Genomic DNA, 24,837 nt, shown 5'->3' with positions numbered 1-24,837 from the left:
ACAACCACGAATCGTGATACAAATCGAATCGTTGTTAAAACGAATCGTTACACCCCTAACCAGATCTAATGTGTTATATTCTCCTACATTAATTTCACATTTCCACAAACTTCAAAGTGTTTCCTTTCAAATGGTTTCAAGAATATGCATATCCTTGCCTCATGTCCTGAGCTACAGCCAGTTAGATTTGGGTATGTCATTTTAGGCGAAAATTTAATAAAAGGGTCTGATCCTTAAGAGGATTAACAAGCAAGAAAACCTACATCCAGAGGCTGCCTTTCTGGTTGCCGGCGACTTTAATTCTGTGTCACTAAGACACGTGATGCCCAACTTCCGTCAACGCGTCTCCAACGCCACTAGGGGCGATAAAGTCCTAGACCCCTGTTATTCTACCCACAAGCAAGCATACAAGGCCCTCCCTCATCCGACATTTGGCAAAATCCTCTTAACAAGCAGAAACTCAAACAGGAAGTACCTGTGAGTCGCTCCATTGAGAAATGGTCACCAGAACCAGAGATTATACTACTGGACTGCTTTGCTAGCACTGATTGGAATATGTTTTGAGACTCCGCCGATAACATTAACGAGTTAACCACCTCTGTCACCGGGTTCATTAGAAAATGTATCAGCGACGTTGTCCTCACGGTGAGGGTTCGCTGCTTCCCCAATCAAAAGCCCTGGATTAACACAGATGTTAGCGCTAAACTAAAGGACAGGGCTACCACACACAGAGCTATCATAGACAACCCTAAGGCTACGGCCGAGGACAGGAGTAAGTACAATAAGTCCTGCTATGACCTCTGCAAAGCCCTCAAACAAGCAAAAGGACAGTATAGGAATAAGGTGGAATCCTATTACATAGGCTCTGACACCCACTGCATGTGGCAGGGGCTACAGTCCATTACAGATTACAAAGGAAGACCCAGCCATGACCTGCCCAACGATGCCTCTCTACCAGACGAACTTGGAACTTCCCTTTCCTCTTCCCTCTCCTTTCACAACAACAAGATCGAGCCGGGTGTGAGGGCCGTCACTGACCCAGAGGATTGGGTGATCTCGCTCTCCGAGGGCGACATGAGAAGGGTCTTTAATCAGGTCAACACCAACAAGACTGCGGTCTCCAACGGTATTCCAGAGTGTGTTCTCAGAGCATGTGCAGAACAGCTGGCAGGCATATTCACTGTAATTTTCGACCTCTCCTTGTCTCAGTCTGTAATCCCCACATGTTTTAAGATGACCATCATCATTCCTGTCCCCAAGAACTCTAAGGCATCATGCCACAATGTCTACCACCCTGTAGCACTCACTTCTGTAATCATGAAGTGCTTTGAGAGGCTGGTTATGGTACATTAACTCCACCATCCCCCAAAGCCCTAGACCCACTCCAATTTACATACTGCCCCAACAGATCCATAGATGACACAATCTCAATTGCTCTCCACACTGCCCTCACCCACCTAGATAAGAGGAATACCTATGTGAGAATGCTGTTCATTGACTACAGCTCAGCGTTCAACAACATTGTCCCCTCCAAGCTCGGCACCAAGCTTAAGATTCTGGGTCTGAACACCTCCCTCTGCAACTGGATCCTGGACTTCCGAACGGGCAGGCCCCAGGTGGTGAGGGTAGGCAACATCACCTCCGCCACGCTGACCCTCAACACAGGGGCCCCACAGGGGTGTGTGCTTAGTCCCCTCCTGTACTCCCTGTTCACCCACGTCTGCGTGGCCACGCACGACTCCAACACCATCATCAAGTTTGCTGACGACACAACGGTGGTAGGCCTGATCAAAGGCGATGATGATTCAGCCTACAGGGAGGAGGTCAGTGACCTGGCAGTGAGGTGCCAGAACTACAACCTCTCCCTCAACGTCAGTAAGACCAAGGAGCTGATCGTGGACTACAGGAAACGGGGGGGGCTGCAGTGGAGCAGGTCGAGAGTTTCAAGTTCCTCGGTGTCCAAATCACTAAAGACTGAAAATGGTCCGTACACAGTGCCTCTTCCCCCTCAGGAGGAAAGTTTGGCCCTCAAATCCTCAAAAAGTTATACAGCTGTACCATTGAGAGCATTTTGACTGGTTGCATCACTGCCTGGTATGGCAATAGCAACGCCTTCGATCGCATGGCGCTACAGAGGGTGGTGCAGACAGCCCAGTACATCACTGGGGCCGAGCTACCTGCCATCCAGGACATCTATATCAGGTGGTGTAGTTGGAAGACCTGGAAAATCTAATAACAAAATAGCTACACGTTAGCCTCGTATCTTTATTGACCTTTTATTTGTATTTGAACACTCACAGGGCCCTACACTCTCACTCCATCATCTGCTCACTCACACATCAATGTGCGCATACATTTATACTGACTCTACACACACGCACACCCACTCATGTACAGGCTGCTGCTGCTCTGTTTATCGTATATCCTATTGCCTAGTCACCTTACCCTTATACATATCTACCTCCATCACTCCAGCATCCCTGCACATTGTAAATATGGTATTGGTATTCAAAAATAATGTTAAACACTATTATTGCACACAGAGTGAGTCCATGCAACTTATTATGTGACTTGTTAAGCACATTTTTACTCCTGAACGTATTTAGGCTTGCCATAACAAAGGGGTTGACTCAAGCATTTCAGTTTACATTTTTAATTAATTTGTAAAAATGTCTAAAAACATAATTCCACTTTGACATTATGGGGTATTGTGTTTAGGCCAGTGACACAAAATCTCAATTTAATCAATTTTAGGCCGTAAGACAACAAAATGTGGAAAAAGTCAAGGGGTGTGAATACTTTCTGAAGGCACTGTATATGATGATAAAATAGTGCATGTGTTGCAGGTGATCTATCACCTATTTCTCCACTCTTTTCTTCACATACTCCAGTAGACTGTCCTGCATGCTCTCACTATGGAGGATCTGCTGGGGAACGGTCTTTACCATCCAACCCTATAGAGACAACACGCACATGTACATGCACGCGCACATGCACGCACGCACACACACACACACACACACACACACAAACACACAAACACACACACACACACACACACAGACCTGGTTTCAGTGATGGCTCTGACTATTCACTGTAAATACTTCTACTTTCTGTAAATGTTCTCATGTGTTTTACCAGTACTGTATGACAGATGCTGCCGTAGGTCTTGTCCCCGGCTAGGAGGTACTCCAGGGACGTCCTGACAAAGTCCTCCGCTGTCAGGGTCACCATGTTGGGCTTCTGGTAGCCCGTCATGGGGGTGGACACCCCAAATGGAGCCACTGCCTGTGACACAGAGACACAGGAAAGAGGAATAGAGTAAAGCAGACAAATAGAGTAGACAAGGTCAGAGGTCAGTTCCATTTCAATTCAGTCAAGTGGGGAAGTGAATTCAACTTCCAGTTGAAGAATTGAAAAGTGCCATTTATTTCCCTTCAGTACTATTATTGATTTAGCTAGAATTTCAATTCACCTGCTAAACTGACTGAATTTCTATAGAATTGACCACAGCGCTGATAGCAGATCCCCAGTACAAACCATTGAATACAGTACACAGTCAGTACACGTACGGATAATTTGAGCGCTCTTCCCCCTTTCACATGAATGTAAAATAGATCCATGCACACTGATGCTTAGATGTATCACTGCACCTGTATCATGATTCCTTTAGCTTTATATTCAGCCTGCAGACCTTGAGAGAACCTCTCCACAAACACCTGGACAAAGACAGCCACATAGAAACGTTGAAATCACTTAGATTATTTGTTACACAAACGACTAATTCCAGAAGCATTTTTTTTACAACTGGCTGATCATGCTGTACTTAGATGAAGCTAAGTGAAGCAATTTCAAAGTGAAAGAGACAGCAGGTCTGTACTAGTGAAAGAGATAGCAGGTATGTACTAGTGAAAGAGATAGCAGGTCTGTACTAGCCTTTGATGCGCAGTACATGGTGTATATGGGTGAAGGAACACTGGCCAAACCAGAGGAGATGTTCACGATCACTCCCTTCCCTCTGTAAGGGCATAAGGGACAGTCAGGACCAGAGCCATTTACTGTAGAATATAAATCCAAATACATGGCTCTGGTCAGGACTACCCAGGTTCTCCACCTAACATTTATCAACTTATGTTTATCAAGCAATTAACAGACTTTTAGATTTGACCAATTTCAGTTTCAGTATAAATAAACTGAACTTTGATGAATTGACAATACGAAGTCTCAATATTAGATTGAGGTAAACCTATCTCCAAAAACACCTCATCTCCATCCCTGGCAGGACTATTTGGCACATCTGTGGGATAAAGTATAAAGACATGTCAGTTAAAAACAAGAAGACACTTAAAGGGATACCCATAGACATCCACTCATTGCGCTAACGCTACTTAGCATTGGCTCGCAAAACTACCTATAACTTCCTTCATACTGGACACAGATACATAAAAATGGTATCCAAAAGTTCATCTGACTCTGGGGAAGTAGATAAAGGGCCTCATTGCCAAAATCCTGAAGTATCCCTTTAAGCATAAACACCACTGACGGTATTCAATATCAGTAGGTCCACCTACCTTGACCAAAGCTTTCACATTGCAGTTGATCATTTTCGTAATTCTCTGGAAGGAAAAAAAATACAATAGTGAAGTGTGTTTCCCTTTCCTTGTCTTCCGTCTACCACCAGGTAATATCAACCATATTATGACGTTACACAGAGTTTTGGATAATGGTGATGGGAGAGAGGTGAGTGTGAGGCACAGGTGAGGTATGAGGACAGGCCAATAGGTAACCAATAGTGTCTGTCTCCTCTCACATTTTAGCAGACACTCTTATCCAGAGCAATTTACAGGAACAATTAGGGTTAAGTGCCTTGCTCAAGGGCGCATCGACAGATTTTTCACCTAGTCAGCTTGGGGATTAGAACCAGCGGCCTTTCGGTTACTGGCACAACGCTCTTAACCACTAAGCTACCTCACCTGTTCCAGGTCTTCAGTCTGCAGGAACTTGCAGGGAATATAACTGGGTAGAATCCCCACGTTATTCACTGTGTGGATTGGATAAGATGAGGTTAACTTTCATTGACATTATTTAGACCATTTTTGGAAATGATTATTTCTCCTTGTTTTATTTACAATACTATACTTAAGCAATAAGTCCTGAGGAGGTGTGGTATATGGCCAATGTACCACAGCTAAGGGCTGTTCTTACGTGCAACGCAATGCGGAGTACCTGCCATTAGCCATGGTATATTGGCCATATACCACAGACCCCCGAGGTGCCTTATTGCTATTAAAAACTGGATACCAACGTAATTAGAAGAGTAAAAAAAAATTGGGGTCATATCCGTGGTATACGGTCTGATATACCACAACTGTCAGCCAATCAGCATTCAGGGCTCAAACCACCCCGTTTATAATCTAATTTTTAACATTTCCAATAAATACGACTGAATAACACGACTTTCCGCACACACAAAAATCTGAAAACCACGTACCTAATACACCAATATATAAGCCTTTCAGCTTCTCCTCAATGCACTCGTACATGTCATCCTCAGTGAAGTCGGCTACGATCACTTTCACTTTCTGACCCGTGGTTTCAGCTGTGAAAGAGCAATGTCACAGAATGAATGAAGATAAAGAGATACATGTCATTGATCCCATTGACCTAACATCTAAACAGTCCCCAATGAAAATGTTGATCATCCCAGAAGAAGAAGAAGGACGTTAGCTCCTCCCACCTATCTCCAGTGCCACCCGGTCCAGTTTGTCCTTGGTTTTGCTCAGGATCACCACGTTCAGCCCACGTCCTGCCAGCTGCACAGGTGGGATTGAACCACAGGAGTTGGTGATAGACAGACAGGAGGGATTGAACCACAGGAGTTAGTGATGGACAGACAGGTAGGATTTGAACCACAGGACTTAGTGATGGACAGGTTGGATGTCACAGGCACATTCAGAAACAGTAATGGGAACTTACTTCAAAGGCGTATGCCCTCCCTATCCCGTCTGACCCACCAGTGACCACTGCAACAGAGGAAGATGGGATAGGATGTCACTGGAAAATCTCTTTCCACATCGCTGATAGAAGTAACCAGACAGTAATATTTCCCACCACTAGAGGCTTCATTCACCACAGCATGGGTGGACCTGCTCCACTTGGAACTTCCCTTTCCTCTTCCCTCTCCTCTCCTGCAGACAATCAAAATAGGAATTTTCTTCTGTGTTTGTTTGCATGTGCTATCTTGTCCTGACACAGTGTACTCATATACATACAGCGTGTTCCTCAGTTCTGATAAAAGAACCGCAAGGACAGAGAACCAACAGGAGATCAGTCTGTGTGTTTAATTTGACCTTTGTCCTGATGAGTCTGGTTTCTGTTCACACACACACACACACAAACTCACGCACACACACGTATACACACATGCACACGCACGCACACACATTAACACATACATGCAGCATGTACTCATTCAATAATTATTATTATTATTTATATTATTATTAACTGTGTGTTTTAGAGCAGATGTTTGACTTTATACAATGGGTGGGGTCTAATCCTGAATGCTGATTGGTTAAAATCGCATTCCAGCCGGTGTCTATTCCACAAGTTACCACAGGCTAAATCTATGATGTTAAAATGCCTATTTACTCTGTTCCATCTGACTGCGCAGTCCACTGTCTCATCAGCCCAGCCAGGCAATTTATTAACTTGATCTCCGCTATAAAAAGCATCTAGACATTATCTCACATTTCTTTTAGACTAACATTTAGTTTTCAACAGTGGATATTTGTATAAACATTGCTGTCTGTCTCGCTGACATTTGCAACATTGTTTCAATATTTAAATTAGATATCCAGCTGTCCCATAGTAATGAACGTGTCGGGAGTTGGGACGAGACAGAGAGGGAGGCAGAGTTTCTCAGCCAGTTGAAATCATGAATCAGCTGGCATAATTTTTGGGATATATACAAAGAAATGTTAATTGACAAAAGGTGAAACGAAATGAAGTGCAAATAGTTTGCAGTCTTTCCAGCTTCAGTCTGAAGTGATTGTGTTAACTGTGTTGTTGGCTAGCTCCTCTGAACAACAGTGTCCTGACGAGTGAGCACATTTCCTATGCCAGGCGAAATAGTGCCTCATTAGCTCATTGTTATGGATGTATCCAAATAAATGTAACTAGAAAAGAGCTTAAACAAATACAAGTGCAGCTACTTTGTTGTTATTCTGGCTGCACTGTTTGAAGTGACTATAAGTTAGCCGTAGTTGGCTAGCTAGCAAGCAAGGGATAAGAACGTTGCCAGCCAGTATGGCAATGGAACATTTAGAACGAACGACTGGGTCGCGTCTCTGGCAACCAAACCGATAGAACGAACTACCAGCCAGCTTGGGTAGTGTCAGTGTGAAATGTGGATGTGGTGCAGGAATCAGGCGCAGGAAACAGAGGCTTCGTCCAACAGGCTTTAGTAAATACACAAAAAAACAAACGGGCTTCAACAAGAGCCCGGAAGGCAAAACACGAAAATTATGCACACAACGCGTAAAACTCTACTCGCCAAAATAGCGCGCACAACAAGTGCGGAAACTCTCTCCTATCCAATGGAGGAAACAAACACTGCACCTCTGACCGGTGAACAATTACACACAACACAAGACTCAAACAACGAAAACGTATAGGACACATAATAAGCACAAAACAGAAACAGGTGTACCAATAAGACAAAACCAAACAAACATCGAAAACATACAACGGTGGCAGCTAGTACTCGGGGAGCGACGACCGCCGAAGCCTGCCCGAACAAGGAGGAGGAGCAGCCTCGGCCGAAACCTGTGACAGGTAGCAACCCTAGATTTGTGTCGGGACTATATATTGCGGAAGGATGAAATAGTATGAATAAATTCATCAAAATAACGTTTCTAATGAAAATATGTCAATCATTATTCGACTTAGTCTCGGGCCTAACAACACCCGTGCCAATATATCCTCCAAACACAGGCTTCTGGGGCATTATCACTTAAGAAGAACTGTCACGAGTGGAGTGTAGTGGGATGTGGAATCACACGCAGGACACAGAATATAAATCCAAAGGTCTTTAGTGAAGTCCGTAGAAACACGCCAACAACGGCCACAGGCCACAGGCGAAATACACGCACACTAAACTGAACAAAGTAAGTGTGCACAAAGTGCAGGACTCTCTAAATCAAACGAAATAAAGAGAGAACAAAATACAGCGGACCAAAACTACCACACGACAGTCAAACATGAAACATCGAACGGTGGCAGCTAGTACTCCGGAGACGACGACCGCCGAAGCCTGCCCGAACAAGGAGGAGGGGCCGCCTCGGCCGAAACCGTAACAGTACCCCCCCCCCTTGACGCGCGGCTCCAGCCGTGCGCCACCCCCGGCCTCGGGGACGACCAGGAGGACACGGAGCAGGGCGCGTAGGATGACCAGGATGGAATTCGGTCAGAAGGGACGGGTCCAGGATGTCCCTCCTCGGCACCCAGCACCGCTCCTCCGGGCCGTACCCCTCCCACTCCACGAGATATTGGAGACCCCCCATCCGGCGTCTCGAATCTAGGATGGCCCGAACAGTGTACGCCGGAGCCCCCTCGATGTCCAACGGGGGGCGGAGGAGTCTCTTCTATCTCAAAGTCCTGGAGTGGACCAGCTACCACCGGCCTGAGGAGAGACACATGGAACGAGGGGTTAATATTTTTGTAATCAATGGGCAGTTGTAACCTGTAACACACCTCGTTCAATCTCCTCAGGACTTTAAAAGGCCCCACAAACCGCCGACCCAGCTTCCGGCAGGGCAGGCGGAGGGGCAGGTTTCTGGTTGAGAGCCAGACTCGATCTCCAGGTGCGTACACTGGCCCCTCACTGCGGTGGAGGTCGGCGCTCGTCTTCTGTCGACGGATGGCTCGCTGCAGATGGACGTGTGCAGCGTTCCACGTCTCCTCCGAGCGCCGCACCCACTCATCCACAGCAGGGGCCTCGATCTGGCTCTCATGCCAAGGTGCCAGAACCGGCTGGTACCCTAACACACACTGGAAAGGGGTTAGTTTAGTGGAGGAGTGGCGGAGAGAGTTCTGTGCCATCTCGGCCCAGGGCACATATCTCGCCCACTCCTCCGGCCGGCCCTGACAATATGACCTCAGAAACCTACCCACATCCTGGTTGACACGTTCGACCTGCCCATTACTCTCCGGGTGGTAACCCGAGGTAAGGCTCACCGAAACCCCCAACCGTTCCATAAACGCTCTCCAGACTCTGGAGGTAAACTGGGGGCCTCGATCAGACACTATATCCTCGGGTACCCCGTAATGCCGGAAGACGTGAGTAAATAGAGCCTCAGCGGTCTGTAGGGCAGTAGGAAGACCCGGCATGGGAAGGAGATGACAGGCCTTCGAGAACCGATCCACAACGACCAGGATGGTGGTATTCCCCTGTGAGGAGGGAAGGTCGGTAACAAAATCCACCGAGAGGTGAGACCAGGGTCGTTGTGGAACGGGCAGGGGTTGTAATTTACCCCTGGGCAAGTGTCTGGGCGCCTTACACTGGGCACACACTGAGCAGGAGGAGACATAAATCCTCACATCCCTGGCTAACGTTGGCCACCAGTACTTTGTACTAAGGCAGTGCACTGTCCGGCCAATACCTGGATGTCCAGAGGAGGGTGACGTGTGAGCCCAATAAATAAGCCGATCCCCGGACCTCGAGCGGGACGTACGTCCGACCCACCGGACACTGTGGAGGGCTAGGGTCGGTGCGTAATGCCCGCTCGATCTCCGCATCGACCTCCCATACCACCGGTGGAACCAGACAAGACTCAGGTAGTATGGGAGTGGGTTCCACGCACCTCTCCTCTGTGTCATACCGCCGAGACAGGGCATCTGCCTTCCCGTTCTGGGACCCAGGGATGTAAGTGATCTTAAACACAAACCGGGCGAGAAACATAGTCCATCGAGCCTGGCGAGGATTCAGTCTCCTAGCTGCCCGAATGTATTCCAGGTTACGGTGGTCAGTCAGAATGAGAAAAGGGTGTTGAGCCCCCTCAAGCCAATGCCTCCACAACTTTAGGGCCTGTACTACGGCTAACAGCTCCCTGTCCCCTACGTCATAATTCCGCTCCGCCGGACTGAGCTTCTTAGAATAAAAAGCACAGGGGCGGAGTTTAGGTGGTGTGCCGGACCGTTGTGAAAGAACAGCCCCGATACCGGCTTCAGACGCGTCTACCTCTACTTGGAATGGTAAAGTGGGATCCGGGTGCGCCAGCACTGGGGCCGATGTAAACAGGTCCTTCAGTCTCCCAAAAGCCCTGTCCGCCTCAGCTGACCATCGCAAGCGCACAGGACCCCCCTTCAGAAGGGACGTTATGGGAGCTGCCACCTGTCCAAAACCCCGGATAAACCTTCGGTAGTAATTCGCAAAACCCAAGAACTGCTGCACCTCTTTAACCGTAGTTGGGGTTTGCCAATTACGCACGGCAGACAAACGGTCAACCTCCATTCTCACCCCTGACGCAGACAACTGATAACCCAAAAAGGAGACTGACTCCTGAAAGAACAGACATTTCTCGGCTTTGACATACAGGTCATGCTCCAACAATCTCCTCAATACCCTGCGCACCAGGGCTACATGCTCGGCCCGAGTAGAACTGTACACCAGAATATCGTCTATGTACACCACCACTCCCTGCGCCTGCATGTCCCGGAAAATCTCATCTACAAAAGATTGGAAGACTGATGGAGCATTCATTAACCCGTATGGCATGACGAGATACTCGTAATGACCGGAGGTAGTACTAAATGCTGTCTTCCACTCATCGCCCTCTCTAATGCGCACCAAGTTATATGCGCTCCTGAGGTCCAATTTTGTGAAGAACCGTGCCCCGTGTAAGGACTCCGTCATGGTCGCAATCAGCGGGAGTGGATAACTATATTTCACAGTCACCTGATTGAGACCGCGGTAATCAATACACGGACGCAAACCTCCATCCTTTTTCTTCACAAAAAAGAAGCTCGAGGACGCGGGAGAAGTGGAGGGCCGTATGTATCCCTGTCTCAGAGACTCGGCAATGTACGTCTCCATTGCCCTCTTCTCCTCCTGTGACAAAGGATACACATGGCTCCGCGGGAGCGCAGCTCCTGCCTGGAGGTCTATCGCACAATCCCCCTGTCTATGAGGCGGCAACCGTGCCGCTCTTGCCTTGCTAAACACGAGTGCCAAATCCTCATACTCAGGTGGAATGTGCAGTGCTGGCATCTGGTTCGGACTCTCCACCGAGGTCGCCCCTACGGAAACACCCAGACATAGCCCCTCACACTGAGCAGACCACCCTTTAAGAGCCTTCTCTCGCCACGAAATCGTAGGATCATGGGTAATCAACCAGGGAAGCCCCAGCACCACCGGATACGCAGGAGAGTCGATCAGATAGAGTTGAATCGTCTCCTCATGACCCCCTGCGTCTTCATCCTAAGTGGCGCAGTGACCTCCCTAATCAACCCAGATCCTAACGGACGACTATCTAGGGCATGTACAGGGAAAGGATTATCAACCGGAAGGAGGGGAATCCCTAACTCAACACAGAATTTACGATCTACAAAATTCCCAGCTGCGCCTGAATCTACTAGCGCCTTATGCTGGGAACGAGGTGCAACCTGTGGAAAACAAACAGGTATAGTTATGTGTACGACAGAAAGCTCTGGGTAAGTGGGGCGCCTACTCACCTGGGAGGACTCCCCAATGTGTGACCTGCCGTCTCCCCCACCAGGGGACCCTCCCCAGCACCTAGCCGCGGTGTGCCCTCCACGGCCACAGTTGGTGCAGGGGACAGCCCCCCTCGGGCTCCTTCTTCTTCCCCCTCTAGCGCCAGCACCTCCGAGCTCCATCGGGCTCGGCTCGGAGGCGCTGGAGGGTGGAATGGGCGACCCCCACCTGGGACGTCCGCGGGTAGCGAGCAGGGTGTCCAGCCGAATGGCCATGTCCACCAACTGGTCAAATGAGAGTGTAGTATCCCTGCACGCCAACTCTCTGCGGACGTCCTCCCGGAGGCTGCAACGAAAGTGGTCTATGAGGGCCCGCTCATTCCACCCTGCATCTGCCGCTAGAGTCCGGAACTCCAGCGCAAACTCTTGAGCGCTCCTCATCCCCTGCCGGAGGTAGAATAGACGCTCCCCCGCCGCCTTCCCCTCCGGTGGATGGTCGAAGACCGCACGGAAGCGGCGGGAGAACTCCGCATAGGTGATAGTGGCGGCGTCTATTCTCCTCCATTCGGCGTTGGCCCACTCCAACGCCTTGCCGGTGAGACAGGAGATGAGGGCGGAAACGCTCTCGTGTCCCGAGGGCGCCGGGTGTACGGTGGCAAGGTAGAGTTCCACTTGTAACAGGAACCCCTGACACCCGGCAGCGGTGCCGTCGTACGCCCTCGGGAGTGAGAGCCGAATCCCACTGGGTTCCGGTTGTTGGACGGGCGGGCTGACCGATGGTGATGGTGCGGTAGGTGGAGGTGTGGGTACATCGCTGATCTCCCATCGATGGAGAATGTTCATCACCCGGTCCAGGGCGTGCCCGATTTGGTTGATCCGATCTTCTTGACCACGAAAGCGCTCCTCCATGATGTCGGTGGGTGTGGGTGCTCCTGCTGATTCCATGAGATGGTGTGTAATTCTGTCACGAGTGGAGTGTAGTGGGATGTGGAATCACACGCAGGACACAGAATATAAATCCAAAGGTCTTTAGTGAAGTCCGTAGAAACACGCCAACAACGGCCACAGGCCACAGGCGAAATACACGCACACTAAACTGAACAAAGTAAGTGTGCACAAAGTGCAGGACTCTCTAAATCAAACGAAATAAAGAGAGAACAAAATACAGCGGACCAAAACTACCACACGACAGTCAAACATGAAACATCGAATGGTGGCAGCTAGTACTCCGGAGACGACGACCGCCGAAGCCTGCCCGAACAAGGAGGAGGGGCCGCCTCGGCCGAAACCGTGACAAGAACTCTCTCCAAATAGAATTCAGGGTGAATTTTATTGGGTGACTAAGCAAAACACTATAATTTAAGATTTGGACTATTTATTTTATACAGTGTCATGCTAGCAGTGTCATGCTAGGAAAAGAGATACATTATTTTCATAAACTGTATAATTAATTTGGAGTGTTTTCAATATTTCTGCGGTATTTGCAGTCCAGTGTCTATTTCTCTGTGGTCCCAGTAACAAACTCATCCATACTTTCTGACCATGAGGCAGTGCTTGGCTTAGAGAGCGAACAAAAACACAAAATGTGGATATAATAATAATAATAATATGCCATTTAGCAGACACTTTTATCCAAAGCGACTTACAGTCATGTGTGCATACATTTTTATGTATGGGTGGTCCCGGGATCGAACCCACTACCCTGGCGTTACAAGCGGCATGCTCTACCAATTGAGCTACAGAGGACCACGAAAGATATTCGCCTTCACCATGCCTCAGTAAACCAACAGGCCAGAATATTTTAAATTTTTTTAATAATCTTGTTGTTGTTTGTGTTTTACTAATGCAAATGACTAATTGTATATGCTTGGAAACACACACACACACACACACACACACACACACACACACACACACACACAAAAACACAGTGATAGTGAACATGAAAGTTCTGAATAACAACTCCAGCCTTCGAGAACATTCAAACCAAACTCTACCACAGAAGCCCTGGAATGTTCCACTCTGAGGGGAAGGGAAGGGTGTTAAGGGAGCGTTGGTTAGTGACCTTAATATAACAAAGGCAGCAGCATCTTAACACTGTGGTGTTTGGCTGGAACTGAGTGGTCTTAGGGCTGTCCAAGCTAGCCAGCGTATCTTTCTCCCTCAGTAGCTAGCTGAGTGTATCCAGTCTCCTCTGAATGTACAATGTCCGGACAGTCTGTTTTCCTCCTCTTGACTCCTGTCTTCTCCTGCATCGCTTCAGGGCAGAGAGATGAAGTAAGAACAAACGCAAAGCACATCTTGACGCACCAGAAACCTCCCACAGAGGAAGAATTAGAAATGACACAGTATGGGACATTGAAGGCTACACAAACACACACATACACACACATGCACAAACTCCAACCAAACATGTCACGAACACTCAAAAAGGCTTGATAGTGAAAGGAAACAGAGAAAGAGAAACAAACTTATGTTCATTTGATTTCCAATTAGCTGGAGAGACTCCTCCAAGTTAAGGGGGAGGAAGGGGATAATACCCTCCGGAACATACTGTTCTAATTGCTTTTTTTCCCCTGTGCTGGATTGGAATGGAATAGAAGCAGAGCTTGGGAAAAAGGAGGTGGTCAGGCTAGGTATTGTTGGTCCTTTATGGGGGAAAGAGAACACCACAGTTTATAGCACTGTGGGAGGCAGAACATGCTCAAAAGAGGAGAAGAGGACCCAGTAACAACAGTTGACTGCTCCCTCAGGAACACAAGACTAGTTGGTGTGTGTCTGTGTGTTTCAGTTTGTGTCTGTGTGTCTGTGTGTTTCAGTTTGTGTCTGTGTGTGTCTGTATGTTTCAGTTTGTGTCTGTGTGTGTCTGTGTGTTTCAGTTTGTGTCTGTGTGTGTCTGTGTGTCTGTGTTGTTTGTGTAGCCCTCAGTGTCCCATACCGTGTGGTATAATTAAGCAATAAGGCCCAAGGGGGTGTGGTATATGGCCAATATACCACGGCTAAGGGCTGTTCTTAGGCACGACGCAAACCCCCGAGGTGCCTTATAGCTATTATAAACTGGTTACCAACGTAATTAGAGCAGTAAAAATAAATGTTTTGTCATACCCATGTTATACGGTCTGTTATACCACGGCTGTCAGCCAATCAGCATTCGGGGCTTGAACCACCCAGTTTATAATATTAAGTCAGTCAGGAGATGATCTGTTAGGAAACTGACTCAGAGACTTTCAACCACTCCCATAGAGGGCCGACCATCTAGTCAGACCTGATAAGTCTGACTATATAAGTCTGACTATATACAGTGGGGGAAAAAAGTATTTAGTCAGCCAACAATTGTGCAAGTTCTCCCACTTAAAAAGATGAGAGAGGCCTGTAATTTTCATCATAGGTACACGTCAACTATGACAGACAAATTGAGAAAAAAATCCAGAAAATCACATTGTAGGATTTTTTATGAATTTATTTGCAAATTATGGTGGAAAATAAGTATTTGGTCACCTACAAACAAGCAAGATTTCTGGCTCTCACAGACCTGTAACTTCTTCTTTAAGAGGCTCCTCTGTCCTCCACTCGTTACCTGTATTAATGGCACCTGTTTGAACTTGTTATCAGTATAAAAGACACCTGTCCACAATCTCAAACAGTCACACTCCAAACTCCACTATGGCCAAGACCAAAGAGCTGTCAAAGGACACCAGAAACAAAATTGTAGACCTGCACGAGCCTGGGAAGACTGAATCTGCAATAGGTAAGCAGCTTGGTTTGAAGAAATCAACTGTGGGAGCAATTATTAGAAAATGGAAGACATAAAAGACCACTGATAATCTCCCTCGATCTGGGGCTCCACGCAAGATCTCACCCCGTAGGGTCAAAATGATCACAAGAACGGTGAGCAAAAATCCCAGAACCACACGGGGGGACCTAGTGAATGACCTGCAGAGAGCTGGGACCAAAGTAACAAAGCCTACCATCAGTAACACACTACGCCGCCAGGGACTCAAATCCTGCAGTGCAAGACGTGTCCCCCTGCTTAAGCCAGTACATGTCCAGGCCCGTCTGAAGTTTGCAAGAGTGCATTTGGATGATCCAGAAGAGGATTGGGAGAATGTCATATGGTCAGATGAAACCAAAATAGAACTTTTTGGTAAAAACTCAACTCGTCGTGTTTGGAGGACAAAGAATGCTGAGTTGCATCCAAAGAACACCATACCTACTGTGAAGCATGAGGGTGGAAACATCATGCTTTGGGGCTGTTTTTCTGCAAAGGGACCAGGACGACTGATCCGTGTAAAGGAAAGAATGAATGGGGCCATGTATCGTGAGATTTTGAGTGAAAACCTCCTTCCATCAGCAAGGGCATTGGAGATGAAACGTGGCTGGGTCTTTCAGCATGACAATGATCCCAAACACACCGCCCGGGCAACGAAGGAGTGGCTTCGTAAGAAGCATTTCAAGGTCCTGGAGTGGCCTAGCCAGTCTCCAGATCTCAACCCCATAGAAAATCTTTGGAGGGAGTTGAAAGTCTGTGTTGCCCAGCGACAGCCTCAAAACATCACTGCTCTAGAGGAGATCTGCATGCAGGAATGGGCCAAAATACCAGCAACAGTGTGTGAAAACCTTGTGAAGACTTACAGAAAACGTTTGACCTGTGTCATTGCCAACAAAGGGTATATAACAAAGTATTGAGAAACTTTTGTTATTGACCAAATACTTATTTTCCACCATAATTTGCAAATAAATTCATAAAAAATCCTACAATGTGATTTTCTGGAAAAAAATTCTCATTTTGTCTGTCATAGTTGACGGGTACCTAGGATGAAAATTACAGGCCTCTCTCATCTTTTTAAGTGGGAGAACTTGCACAATTGGTGGCTGACTAAATACTTTTTTTCCCCACTGTATATTCACATCCCTTCCACATTTTGTTGTGTTACAGCCTGAAATTAAAATAGATTAAATATATTTTTTTAAATGTATGGATTCAATTGAGATCACTGGCCTACACACAATACCTATGATGTCAAAGTGGAATTATGTTTTTCGAAATTAATTACAAATGAAAAGTTGAAATGTCTTGTTATGACAAGTCTATATAAGTACAGTAGTAAACATTTGCTGTAAACAAGTCACATAATAAGTTGCATGGACTCACTATGTGTGCAATAATAGTGTTTAACATGATTTTTGAATGACTATCTCATCTATGTACCCCCACACATACAATTATCTGCAAGGTCCCTCATTCGAGTAGTGAATTTCAAACACAAATTCAACCACAAAGACCAGGGAGGTTTTCCAATGCCTCACAAAGAACGGCACCTATTGGTAGATGGATAGAAATAAAATAACGGACATTGAATATCCCTTTGAGCATGGTGAAGTTATTAATTACACTTTGGATGGTGTATCAATACAGCCAGTCACTACAAAGATACAGGGGTCCTTCCTAACTCAGTTGCCGGAGAGGAAGAAAACCACTCAGGGATTTCACCATGAGGCCAATGGTGACTTTAAAACAGTTACAGAGTTGAATGGCTGTGATAGGAGAAAACTGAGGATGGATCAACAACATTGTAGTTAATCCACGATACTAACCTAATTGACAGAGTGATAATAAGGAATCCTGGACAGAATACACATATTCCAAAACATGCACCCTGTTTGCAACAAAGCACTAAAGTAATACTGTGAAAAATGTGAAAAAGAAATTAACTTTATGTCCTGGATAAAAAGCGTTATGTTTGGGGCAAATCCAACACAACACATCACTGAGTACATTTTAGTCATTTAGCAGACGCTCTTATCCAGAGCAACTTTTAAAAAATGTTTGGGTGAGTGCATACATTTTCATACTGGCCCCCGTGGGAATCTAACCCACAACCCTGGCATTGTAAACACCATGCTCTACCAACTGAGCTACACGGGACTGAATACCACTCTTCATATTTTCAAGCATGGTGGTGGCTGCATCATGTTATGGGTATGCTTGTCATCGGCAAGGACTAGGGAGTTTTTTGGGATAAAAATAAACGGAATAGAGCTAAGCACAGGCAAAATCCTAGACGAAAACCTGGTTCAATCTGCTTTCCAACAGACACTGGGGGACAAATTCAGGCCAAATATGCAATGGAGTTGCTTACCAAGACAACATTGAATGTTCCTGAGTGGCCTAGTTACATTTTTGACTAAAATCGGCTTTAAATATATGGCAAGACTTGAAAATGGCTGTCTAGCAATGATCAACAACCAACTTGACAGAGCTTGAAGAATTTTTTAAATAATAATGTGAAAATATTGTACAATCCAGGTGTGCAAAGCTCTTAGAGACTTACCCAGAAAGACTCACAGCTGAAATGTCTGCCAAATGTTATTCTAACATGTATTGACTCAGGGGTTTGAATACTTATCTAATCAAGATATATTAGTGTTTTATTTTGCATATTTTCTTTTACAAATGTTTTAATTTTTCTTCCACTTTGACATTACAGAGTATTTTGTGTAGATTGTTGACAAGAAATTACAATTAAATCCATTTTAATCCCACTTTGTAACACAACAAAATGTCGAAAAAGCAAAGGGGTGTGAATACTTTCTGAAGGCACGGAAAGTGACTATGTAAGTCTGACTATATAACTCAGTTCTAAATCAGTCCCTGAGTTCCAGAGTTGAGTTTGAGGGCTATGGGGTCTATAAAATTCCTTTTGAAAAGAAAGCAGAATACCCATACACTGTATGCACTTCATTTAGTGAAGCATCGAAACAGTGTGCAGATATCATGCTTTCTTTTCCTGGGCTATCTATGATGTCAGCCAGTCCAATAGTATTCCCAGATGACCGTGTCACCCACACCAGATAATACAATGTGTCAACATGACATCAACGTGACATTAAAATGGCATTGATAGCTGTGTCATGACATTGATAGTTGTGGCATGAACAACTTTCATTCACTCACCAAAACCCCCCTCTATTCTTTAAAGAGCTGAGTGATGGGGCTGAAGAAATGGGGTTCCCGAGTGGCACAGTGGTCTAAGGCACTGCATTGCAGTGCTAGCTGTGCCACTAGAGATCCTGGTTCGAATCCAGGCTCTGTCATAGCCGGCCGTGACCGGGAGACCCATGGGGCGGCGCACAATTGGTCCAGGGTAGGGGAGGGAATGGCCGGCAGGGATGTAGCTCAGTTGGTAGAGCATGGCGTTTGCAACGTCAGGGTTGTGGGTTCGATTCCCACGTGGGGCCAGTATATAAAAAATATAATGTATGTACTCACTAACTGTAAGTCGCTCTGGATAAGAGCGTCTGCTAAATGACGTAAAATGTAAATGTAACCACTCTCAAATTCATAGACAGAGGTATGGATGCAAGGACTGACCATCCATGATGTTAACATTTTAGTTTTAACCATGTTTTGAGGCTATAGTGTTTGTTTACATTTACTTTGTTTACAAACATTGGAGTAAAAAAAGTGAGTGTTTTGGGTTCTGATGGGCTACCACAGTTGAACTATGCTCATGAGGCATTTATAAGTTATATTCTTCAAGAATCAATGGGTGCATATCTATTTATTTATTTTTTATCTATTTTCCTATTTGTATCTTTTATCAATAATTGTTGTCCCTTTATTTATTTAATTTTTGGGGGGTGCATATTATTAATTTATAATATAAGTCCAAAAATGGATATAGGCTGTGAGTGATCCACTAGGCTGTGAGTGACCTTACAGAGTGTTCCCCAGGCACCCAGACATTTAATTATATTTATATTATTATATTATTATTATATATATTATTATATTATTATTATATTATATTATTATTATTATTATATTATTATATTATATTATTATTATATTTAAAGATCTGGGGGAAAAAATTAATGGGTTTAATCTGGGTCCAGATGGAACTCTTTGTCCTTCAGTATAATTTGCACAGTGAGATCACACTGTGACCACAAGTTGCCACACTTCATTACATCCAGTGTAATACCTTAGAGGCAGCTAGTCTGAGGTTTGATGCCAGAAGGTGTTACAGTGAAATGCATTCAAGTAGAACTTTTTCATATAATTGTTTAACCACTTCATGAGACATCATTTATAGATGATTCTTCCTAATTACTTACTTATACAATAACTTATTTTAGACTCCGATGGCAATATTCAGTGGACACACACACACACACACACACACACCGTATAGTTAAACATGTCAACACACACATAAACACACACTCAGAGCTCACCTGCCCACTCTCCCATGGATGTAAAGAAGGACTCTGGCTGCGGGAACCAAACTCTGGGATAAAACATCTTGGCGAAGTGGACCATTTTCACTCCATAAAAGACAATGACTGCAGTGCCGAGAGAGACAAAGAACATCTCCATGAAATCCATTGCACACTCACTGGCCCTTTAGAACTGCCTGTCTGCCTGCCACAACAAACTCTGTCTGAGTGAGTCTGCTTTGACCACACTACAGCTCCTCAGCCAGACATACACACTGGGGAATGACAGGGGGAATAGCCAATCCATAGCCCCTCCTCCACCCACACACACACACACACACAAGCACACACACATACACACACACACACACTGAAGGCTACACAAACAAAACCACACAAACAAACACACACACACACACAAACACACACACACTGAAGGCTACACAAAAAGCACACACACCAAACTTAATCCAATCAAATCAAGCTACAGCTTCCATTTTAGTTTAGGACAAAAGTGTAGAACATGTCAAATGTAGTATCTACATCTCTCTATCAAATTCAGAATGATTAATGAGTTAATGTAGAAAGGCTCTCATGCATTTCCTCACAGCTGCCTCCTTGCTAAATCAAGACGACTTACTTTTGTAGTGTTTGAAAATATGCTGGATTTCTTCAGGACAGGGAGTTCGTTCAAGATTAATGTCGAAATTGGACGTCTATCCATTTCCTGAAGATGTCAGGGAAATACCTTCAAAACCGGACACTAGGGGCAAAAGTGAGCTCTATTACCATAAAGTAAGCTTCGGTTTTGCTAAGGTGTTGTGGACAGGGCTGCTGAATGGATGTAATTACATGACTCTGGGTCAGACGATTGCGTGTTTGATCCCAGCCGTGAACACTGTTTGTTTTTGTTTGAAGCCTATCCCAAACCTCCATCCTTATCTTAACCAATCAAAATGATTGCCTAAACTTAATGTTTTAACCCTATCCCAAACCTTAACCCTTACCATAACCATTCGTAATGAGTGCCTAAATTTAACCCTTTGTCACGTCTCCTCCCGTTGCTCCCCTCCGGCGCTCTGATTCGCCGGTCTACTGAGCCAGTCCAGTCTGGGAAGGAGAGGAGGCAGTGGCACTACCCTACCCCACCTTCCTCACTCGGTTCAAGGCGGTGTTTGATCATCCCACGGAGGGAAAGGACGGGGGTGAGCGTCTCCTCCATCTACAACAGGGAGAGGGGCCCGCGTCCGAGTACGCTCTGAGCTTTCGCATGGTGGCGGTGTCTTCCGGGCTGGAATGAGCGTGCTCAGCGCACGGCCTTCAGGAGAGGCTTACAGGAGGACATTAAGACTGAACTCGCATGTCGGGACGATGAGATGGACCTTGATACCCTTATCACCACGTCCATCCATCTTGACGAAATGTTGCAAGAGAGACGGCGTTCCCAACACCTCCCGGAGCTTCGACGCTCACCCCATCTAAGCTATGGAAGCCGCCCTGATTCCGAGTCCTCACCCATGGAGGTGTGCAGCACCCCCTACACCACCGCGGCACACAGATCTCCTGGCGGCTCCCTATGTAGGCGGTATGACTCCCGTCGCCGCTCCGTGAGTGTGACGTCATCTCCTATCACAAAACCATTGTTTTTAGTTCCCATAACGGTTACTGGTTATTCCTTATCTTCCAATGATAGATTCTGGCTCAGCGGGGAACCTTACAGATAGGGAGCTGGTTTCTGAATGGGGGTTGCCCACCGTACCACTGCCATCTCCGCTACACGTCACCTCATTGGACAATCATCCCCTTGGGTCAGGCACCATTATGCACGTCACTCTCCCCATCACCATCACCATTCGGTGTACCACGAGGAGCTGTCATTCCACATCGTCACGTCACCCCTTCACCGGATCGTCTTGGGATCGCCCTGGCTCAGACTACACAACCCCACCATCACTTGGATCACCAAGAGGATCACAGCCTGGTCTACCTCATGCCGGAAGACCTGCCTGCCGGTGGTTTGTAGTTCCATATCAGTGGAGAGTCCGGAGTCCGCCCTCCAGCCCAACATTCCACGTGAGTACGCAGGTCTCTCCGATGTCTTCTCTTCATCTAAGGCTACGTGTCTCCCTCCTCACAGGCCTTGGGACTGCGCCATTGACCTGCTGGAAGGACAACACCCCCCGAAGAGTCGCATTTACCCCCTTTCCATGGCGGAGACAGAGGCCATGGAGAAGTATGTGGCGGAGACCCTGACACAGGTGTTCATCAGACGCTCTACCTCTCCTGCCTCCGCCAGCTTCTTCTTCGTGGCCAAAAAGATGGAGGACTGAGACCATGCATTGACTACAGTCACCACCAAGCACCGGTACCCCCTCCATCTGGTTCCGTCGGCCATCGAGCAGCTACGAGGGGCCCGGTACTTTACCAAGTTGGACCTGAGGAGTGCCAACAACCTGATCTGAATCCGGGAAGGAGACGAGTGGAACACTGCATTCAGCACTACCTCAGGCCACTATGCATACTGCGTTATGTCCTACGGCCTCGCCAATGCACCATCTGTGTTCCAGTCCTTCATCAATGACGTGTTCCGGGACATGCTGAGAAGACAGGTGGTGGTGTACATCGACGATATCCTGATCTACTCGGCTACGTTCGAGGAGCACATCAGGGACGTCCGAGCGATCCTACTCTGCCTCCGGGAACACAGCCTGTTGGTGAAGGGGGAGAAATGCGAATTCCACCAACAGGCCATCTCCTTCCTGGGATACAGGATCAGTCCTCGGGGGGTGTTCATGGAAGGAGTGAAGACGGACGCCGTCAGGTCATGGCCAGTTCCCACCACCATCAAGGGCCTACAGAGCTTCCTGGGCTTCGCCAATTTCTACCGGCGTTTCATCAGGTAATTCAGCTCCATAGCCGCCCCGCTCACCTCTCTCCTTAAGGGTGGGCCTCAGAAGCTGACCTGGAACCCTGAGGCTGACGATGCCTTCAAGAGGCTGAAGGAGAGGTTCACCACAGCGCCCATCCTAAAACACCCAGCTCCCTCTCGTCCTTTCATCCTGGAGGTGGACGCATCGGAGGAGGGCGTGGGTGCGGTCCTCTCCCAGCAGCATGGTAAGCCAGAGAAAATGTATCCCTGTGCCTTTTTCTCTAAAAAGCTTACCCCCGCAGAGAGGAACTATGGAGTTGGAGACAGGGAGCTGTTGGCGGTGGTCCTCACTCTTTAATTGTGCATTCATTTTGTTTGTAGACATCTTTCAACACACAACCATTGATCCAAAATACAAGTTGACTGTAAAATATAATGAGTACACTGGTTTAATCACCAAAATATCCTGCTGCTCTGTATCATTCCATTTCTCCAAACGTCAAATTTAGATTAGGGTGCATTGGGTGTCCATTCCAGTGTTGCCGAGGTGGTGCACTCAGACCGGTTGCTCAGTAGCCCATTCAAATCAGAGCGCCGGATGTCAAAAATGTTATAAATTGATTGCATTTTAATGAGGGAAATAAGTATTTGACCCCTCTGCAAAACATGACTTAGGAGCAAAACCCTTGTTGGCAATCACAGAGGTCAGACATTTCTTGTAGTTGGCCACCAGGATTGCACACGTCTCAGGAGGGATTTTGTCCCACTCCTCTTTGCAGATCTTCTCCAAGTACGCTGGGGCGGCAGGTAGCTTAGTGGTTAAGAGCGTTGTGCCACTGAACAACAGTGTCCTGACGAGTGAGCACATTTCCTATGCCAGGCGAAATAGTGCCTCATTAGCTCATTGTTATGGATGTATCCAAATAAATGTAACTAGAAAAGAGCTTAAACAAATACAAGTGCAGCTACTTTGTTGTTATTCTGGCTGCACTGTTTGAAGTGACTATAAGTTAGCCGTAGTTGGCTAGCTAGCAAGCAAGGGATAAGAACGTTGCCAGCCAGTATGGCAATGGAACATTTAGAACGAACGACTGGGTCGCGTCTCTGGCAACCAAACCGATAGAACGAACTACCAGCCAGCTTGGGTAGTGTCAGTGTGAAATGTGGATGTGGTGCAGGAATCAGGCGCAGGAAACAGAGGCTTCGTCCAACAGGCTTTAGTAAATACACAAAAAAACAAACGGGCTTCAACAAGAGCCCGGAAGGCAAAACACGAAAATTATGCACACAACGCGTAAAACTCTACTCGCCAAAATAGCGCGCACAACAAGTGCGGAAACTCTCTCCTATCCAATGGAGGAAACAAACACTGCACCTCTGACCGGTGAACAATTACACACAACACAAGACTCAAACAACGAAAACGTATAGGACACATAATAAGCACAAAACAGAAACAGGTGTACCAATAAGACAAAACCAAACAAACATCGAAAACATACAACGGTGGCAGCTAGTACTCGGGGGACGACGACCGCCGAAGCCTGCCCGAACAAGGAGGAGGAGCAGCCTCGGCCGAAACCTGTGACAGGTAGCAACCCTAGATTTGTGTCGGGACTATATATTGCGGAAGGATGAAATAGTATGAATAAATTCATCAAAATAACGTTTCTAATGAAAATATGTCAATCATTATTCGACTTAGTCTCGGGCCTAACAACACCCGTGCCAATATATCCTCCAAACACAGGCTTCTGGGGCATTATCACTTAAGAAGAACTGTCACGAGTGGAGTGTAGTGGGATGTGGAATCACACGCAGGACACAGAATATAAATCCAAAGGTCTTTAGTGAAGTCCGTAGAAACACGCCAACAACGGCCACAGGCCACAGGCGAAATACACGCACACTAAACTGAACAAAGTAAGTGTGCACAAAGTGCAGGACTCTCTAAATCAAACGAAATAAAGAGAGAACAAAATACAGCGGACCAAAACTACCACACGACAGTCAAACATGAAACATCGAACGGTGGC

General features: G+C 46.6%; 1 protein-coding gene across 3 annotated transcripts in view; it reads right to left on the bottom strand.

Annotated features, from left to right (window-relative positions):
- Positions 1 to 2,750: 2,750 nt before the first annotated feature.
- LOC121557519 (testosterone 17-beta-dehydrogenase 3) overlaps positions 2,751 to 24,837 on the bottom strand; it is a 59,785-nt gene continuing 37,698 nt past the window's right edge. For 2 of the 3 annotated variants that reach the window (XM_041871120.1, XM_041871119.1), the window contains exons 3-12: positions 5,977 to 6,023; positions 5,738 to 5,813; positions 5,492 to 5,599; positions 4,974 to 5,041; positions 4,572 to 4,616; positions 4,263 to 4,297; positions 3,937 to 4,018; positions 3,654 to 3,719; positions 3,139 to 3,288; positions 2,751 to 2,954 (exon numbers count right to left, since the gene is read on the bottom strand). In XM_041871120.1, coding sequence (XP_041727054.1) covers positions 2,859 to 2,954; positions 3,139 to 3,288; positions 3,654 to 3,719; positions 3,937 to 4,018; positions 4,263 to 4,297; positions 4,572 to 4,616; positions 4,974 to 5,041; positions 5,492 to 5,599; positions 5,738 to 5,813; positions 5,977 to 6,023 — 773 coding nt within the window. In that variant the 3' untranslated portion in view covers positions 2,751 to 2,858. Of the gene's footprint in view, positions 2,955 to 3,138; positions 3,289 to 3,653; positions 3,720 to 3,936; positions 4,019 to 4,262; positions 4,298 to 4,571; positions 4,617 to 4,973; positions 5,042 to 5,491; positions 5,600 to 5,737; positions 5,814 to 5,976; positions 6,024 to 19,950; positions 20,189 to 24,837 lie in introns of those variants that run through there. The other variant, XM_041871121.1, reaches the window with a different exon arrangement.

The sequence above is a fragment of the Coregonus clupeaformis genome, chromosome 18, assembly GCF_020615455.1.
Source record: "Coregonus clupeaformis isolate EN_2021a chromosome 18, ASM2061545v1, whole genome shotgun sequence".
NCBI lineage: Eukaryota > Metazoa > Chordata > Actinopteri > Salmoniformes > Salmonidae > Coregonus > Coregonus clupeaformis.
Note: the sequence above shows the minus strand (reverse complement) of the source record. Positions and strands in the feature narration are given on the sequence as shown.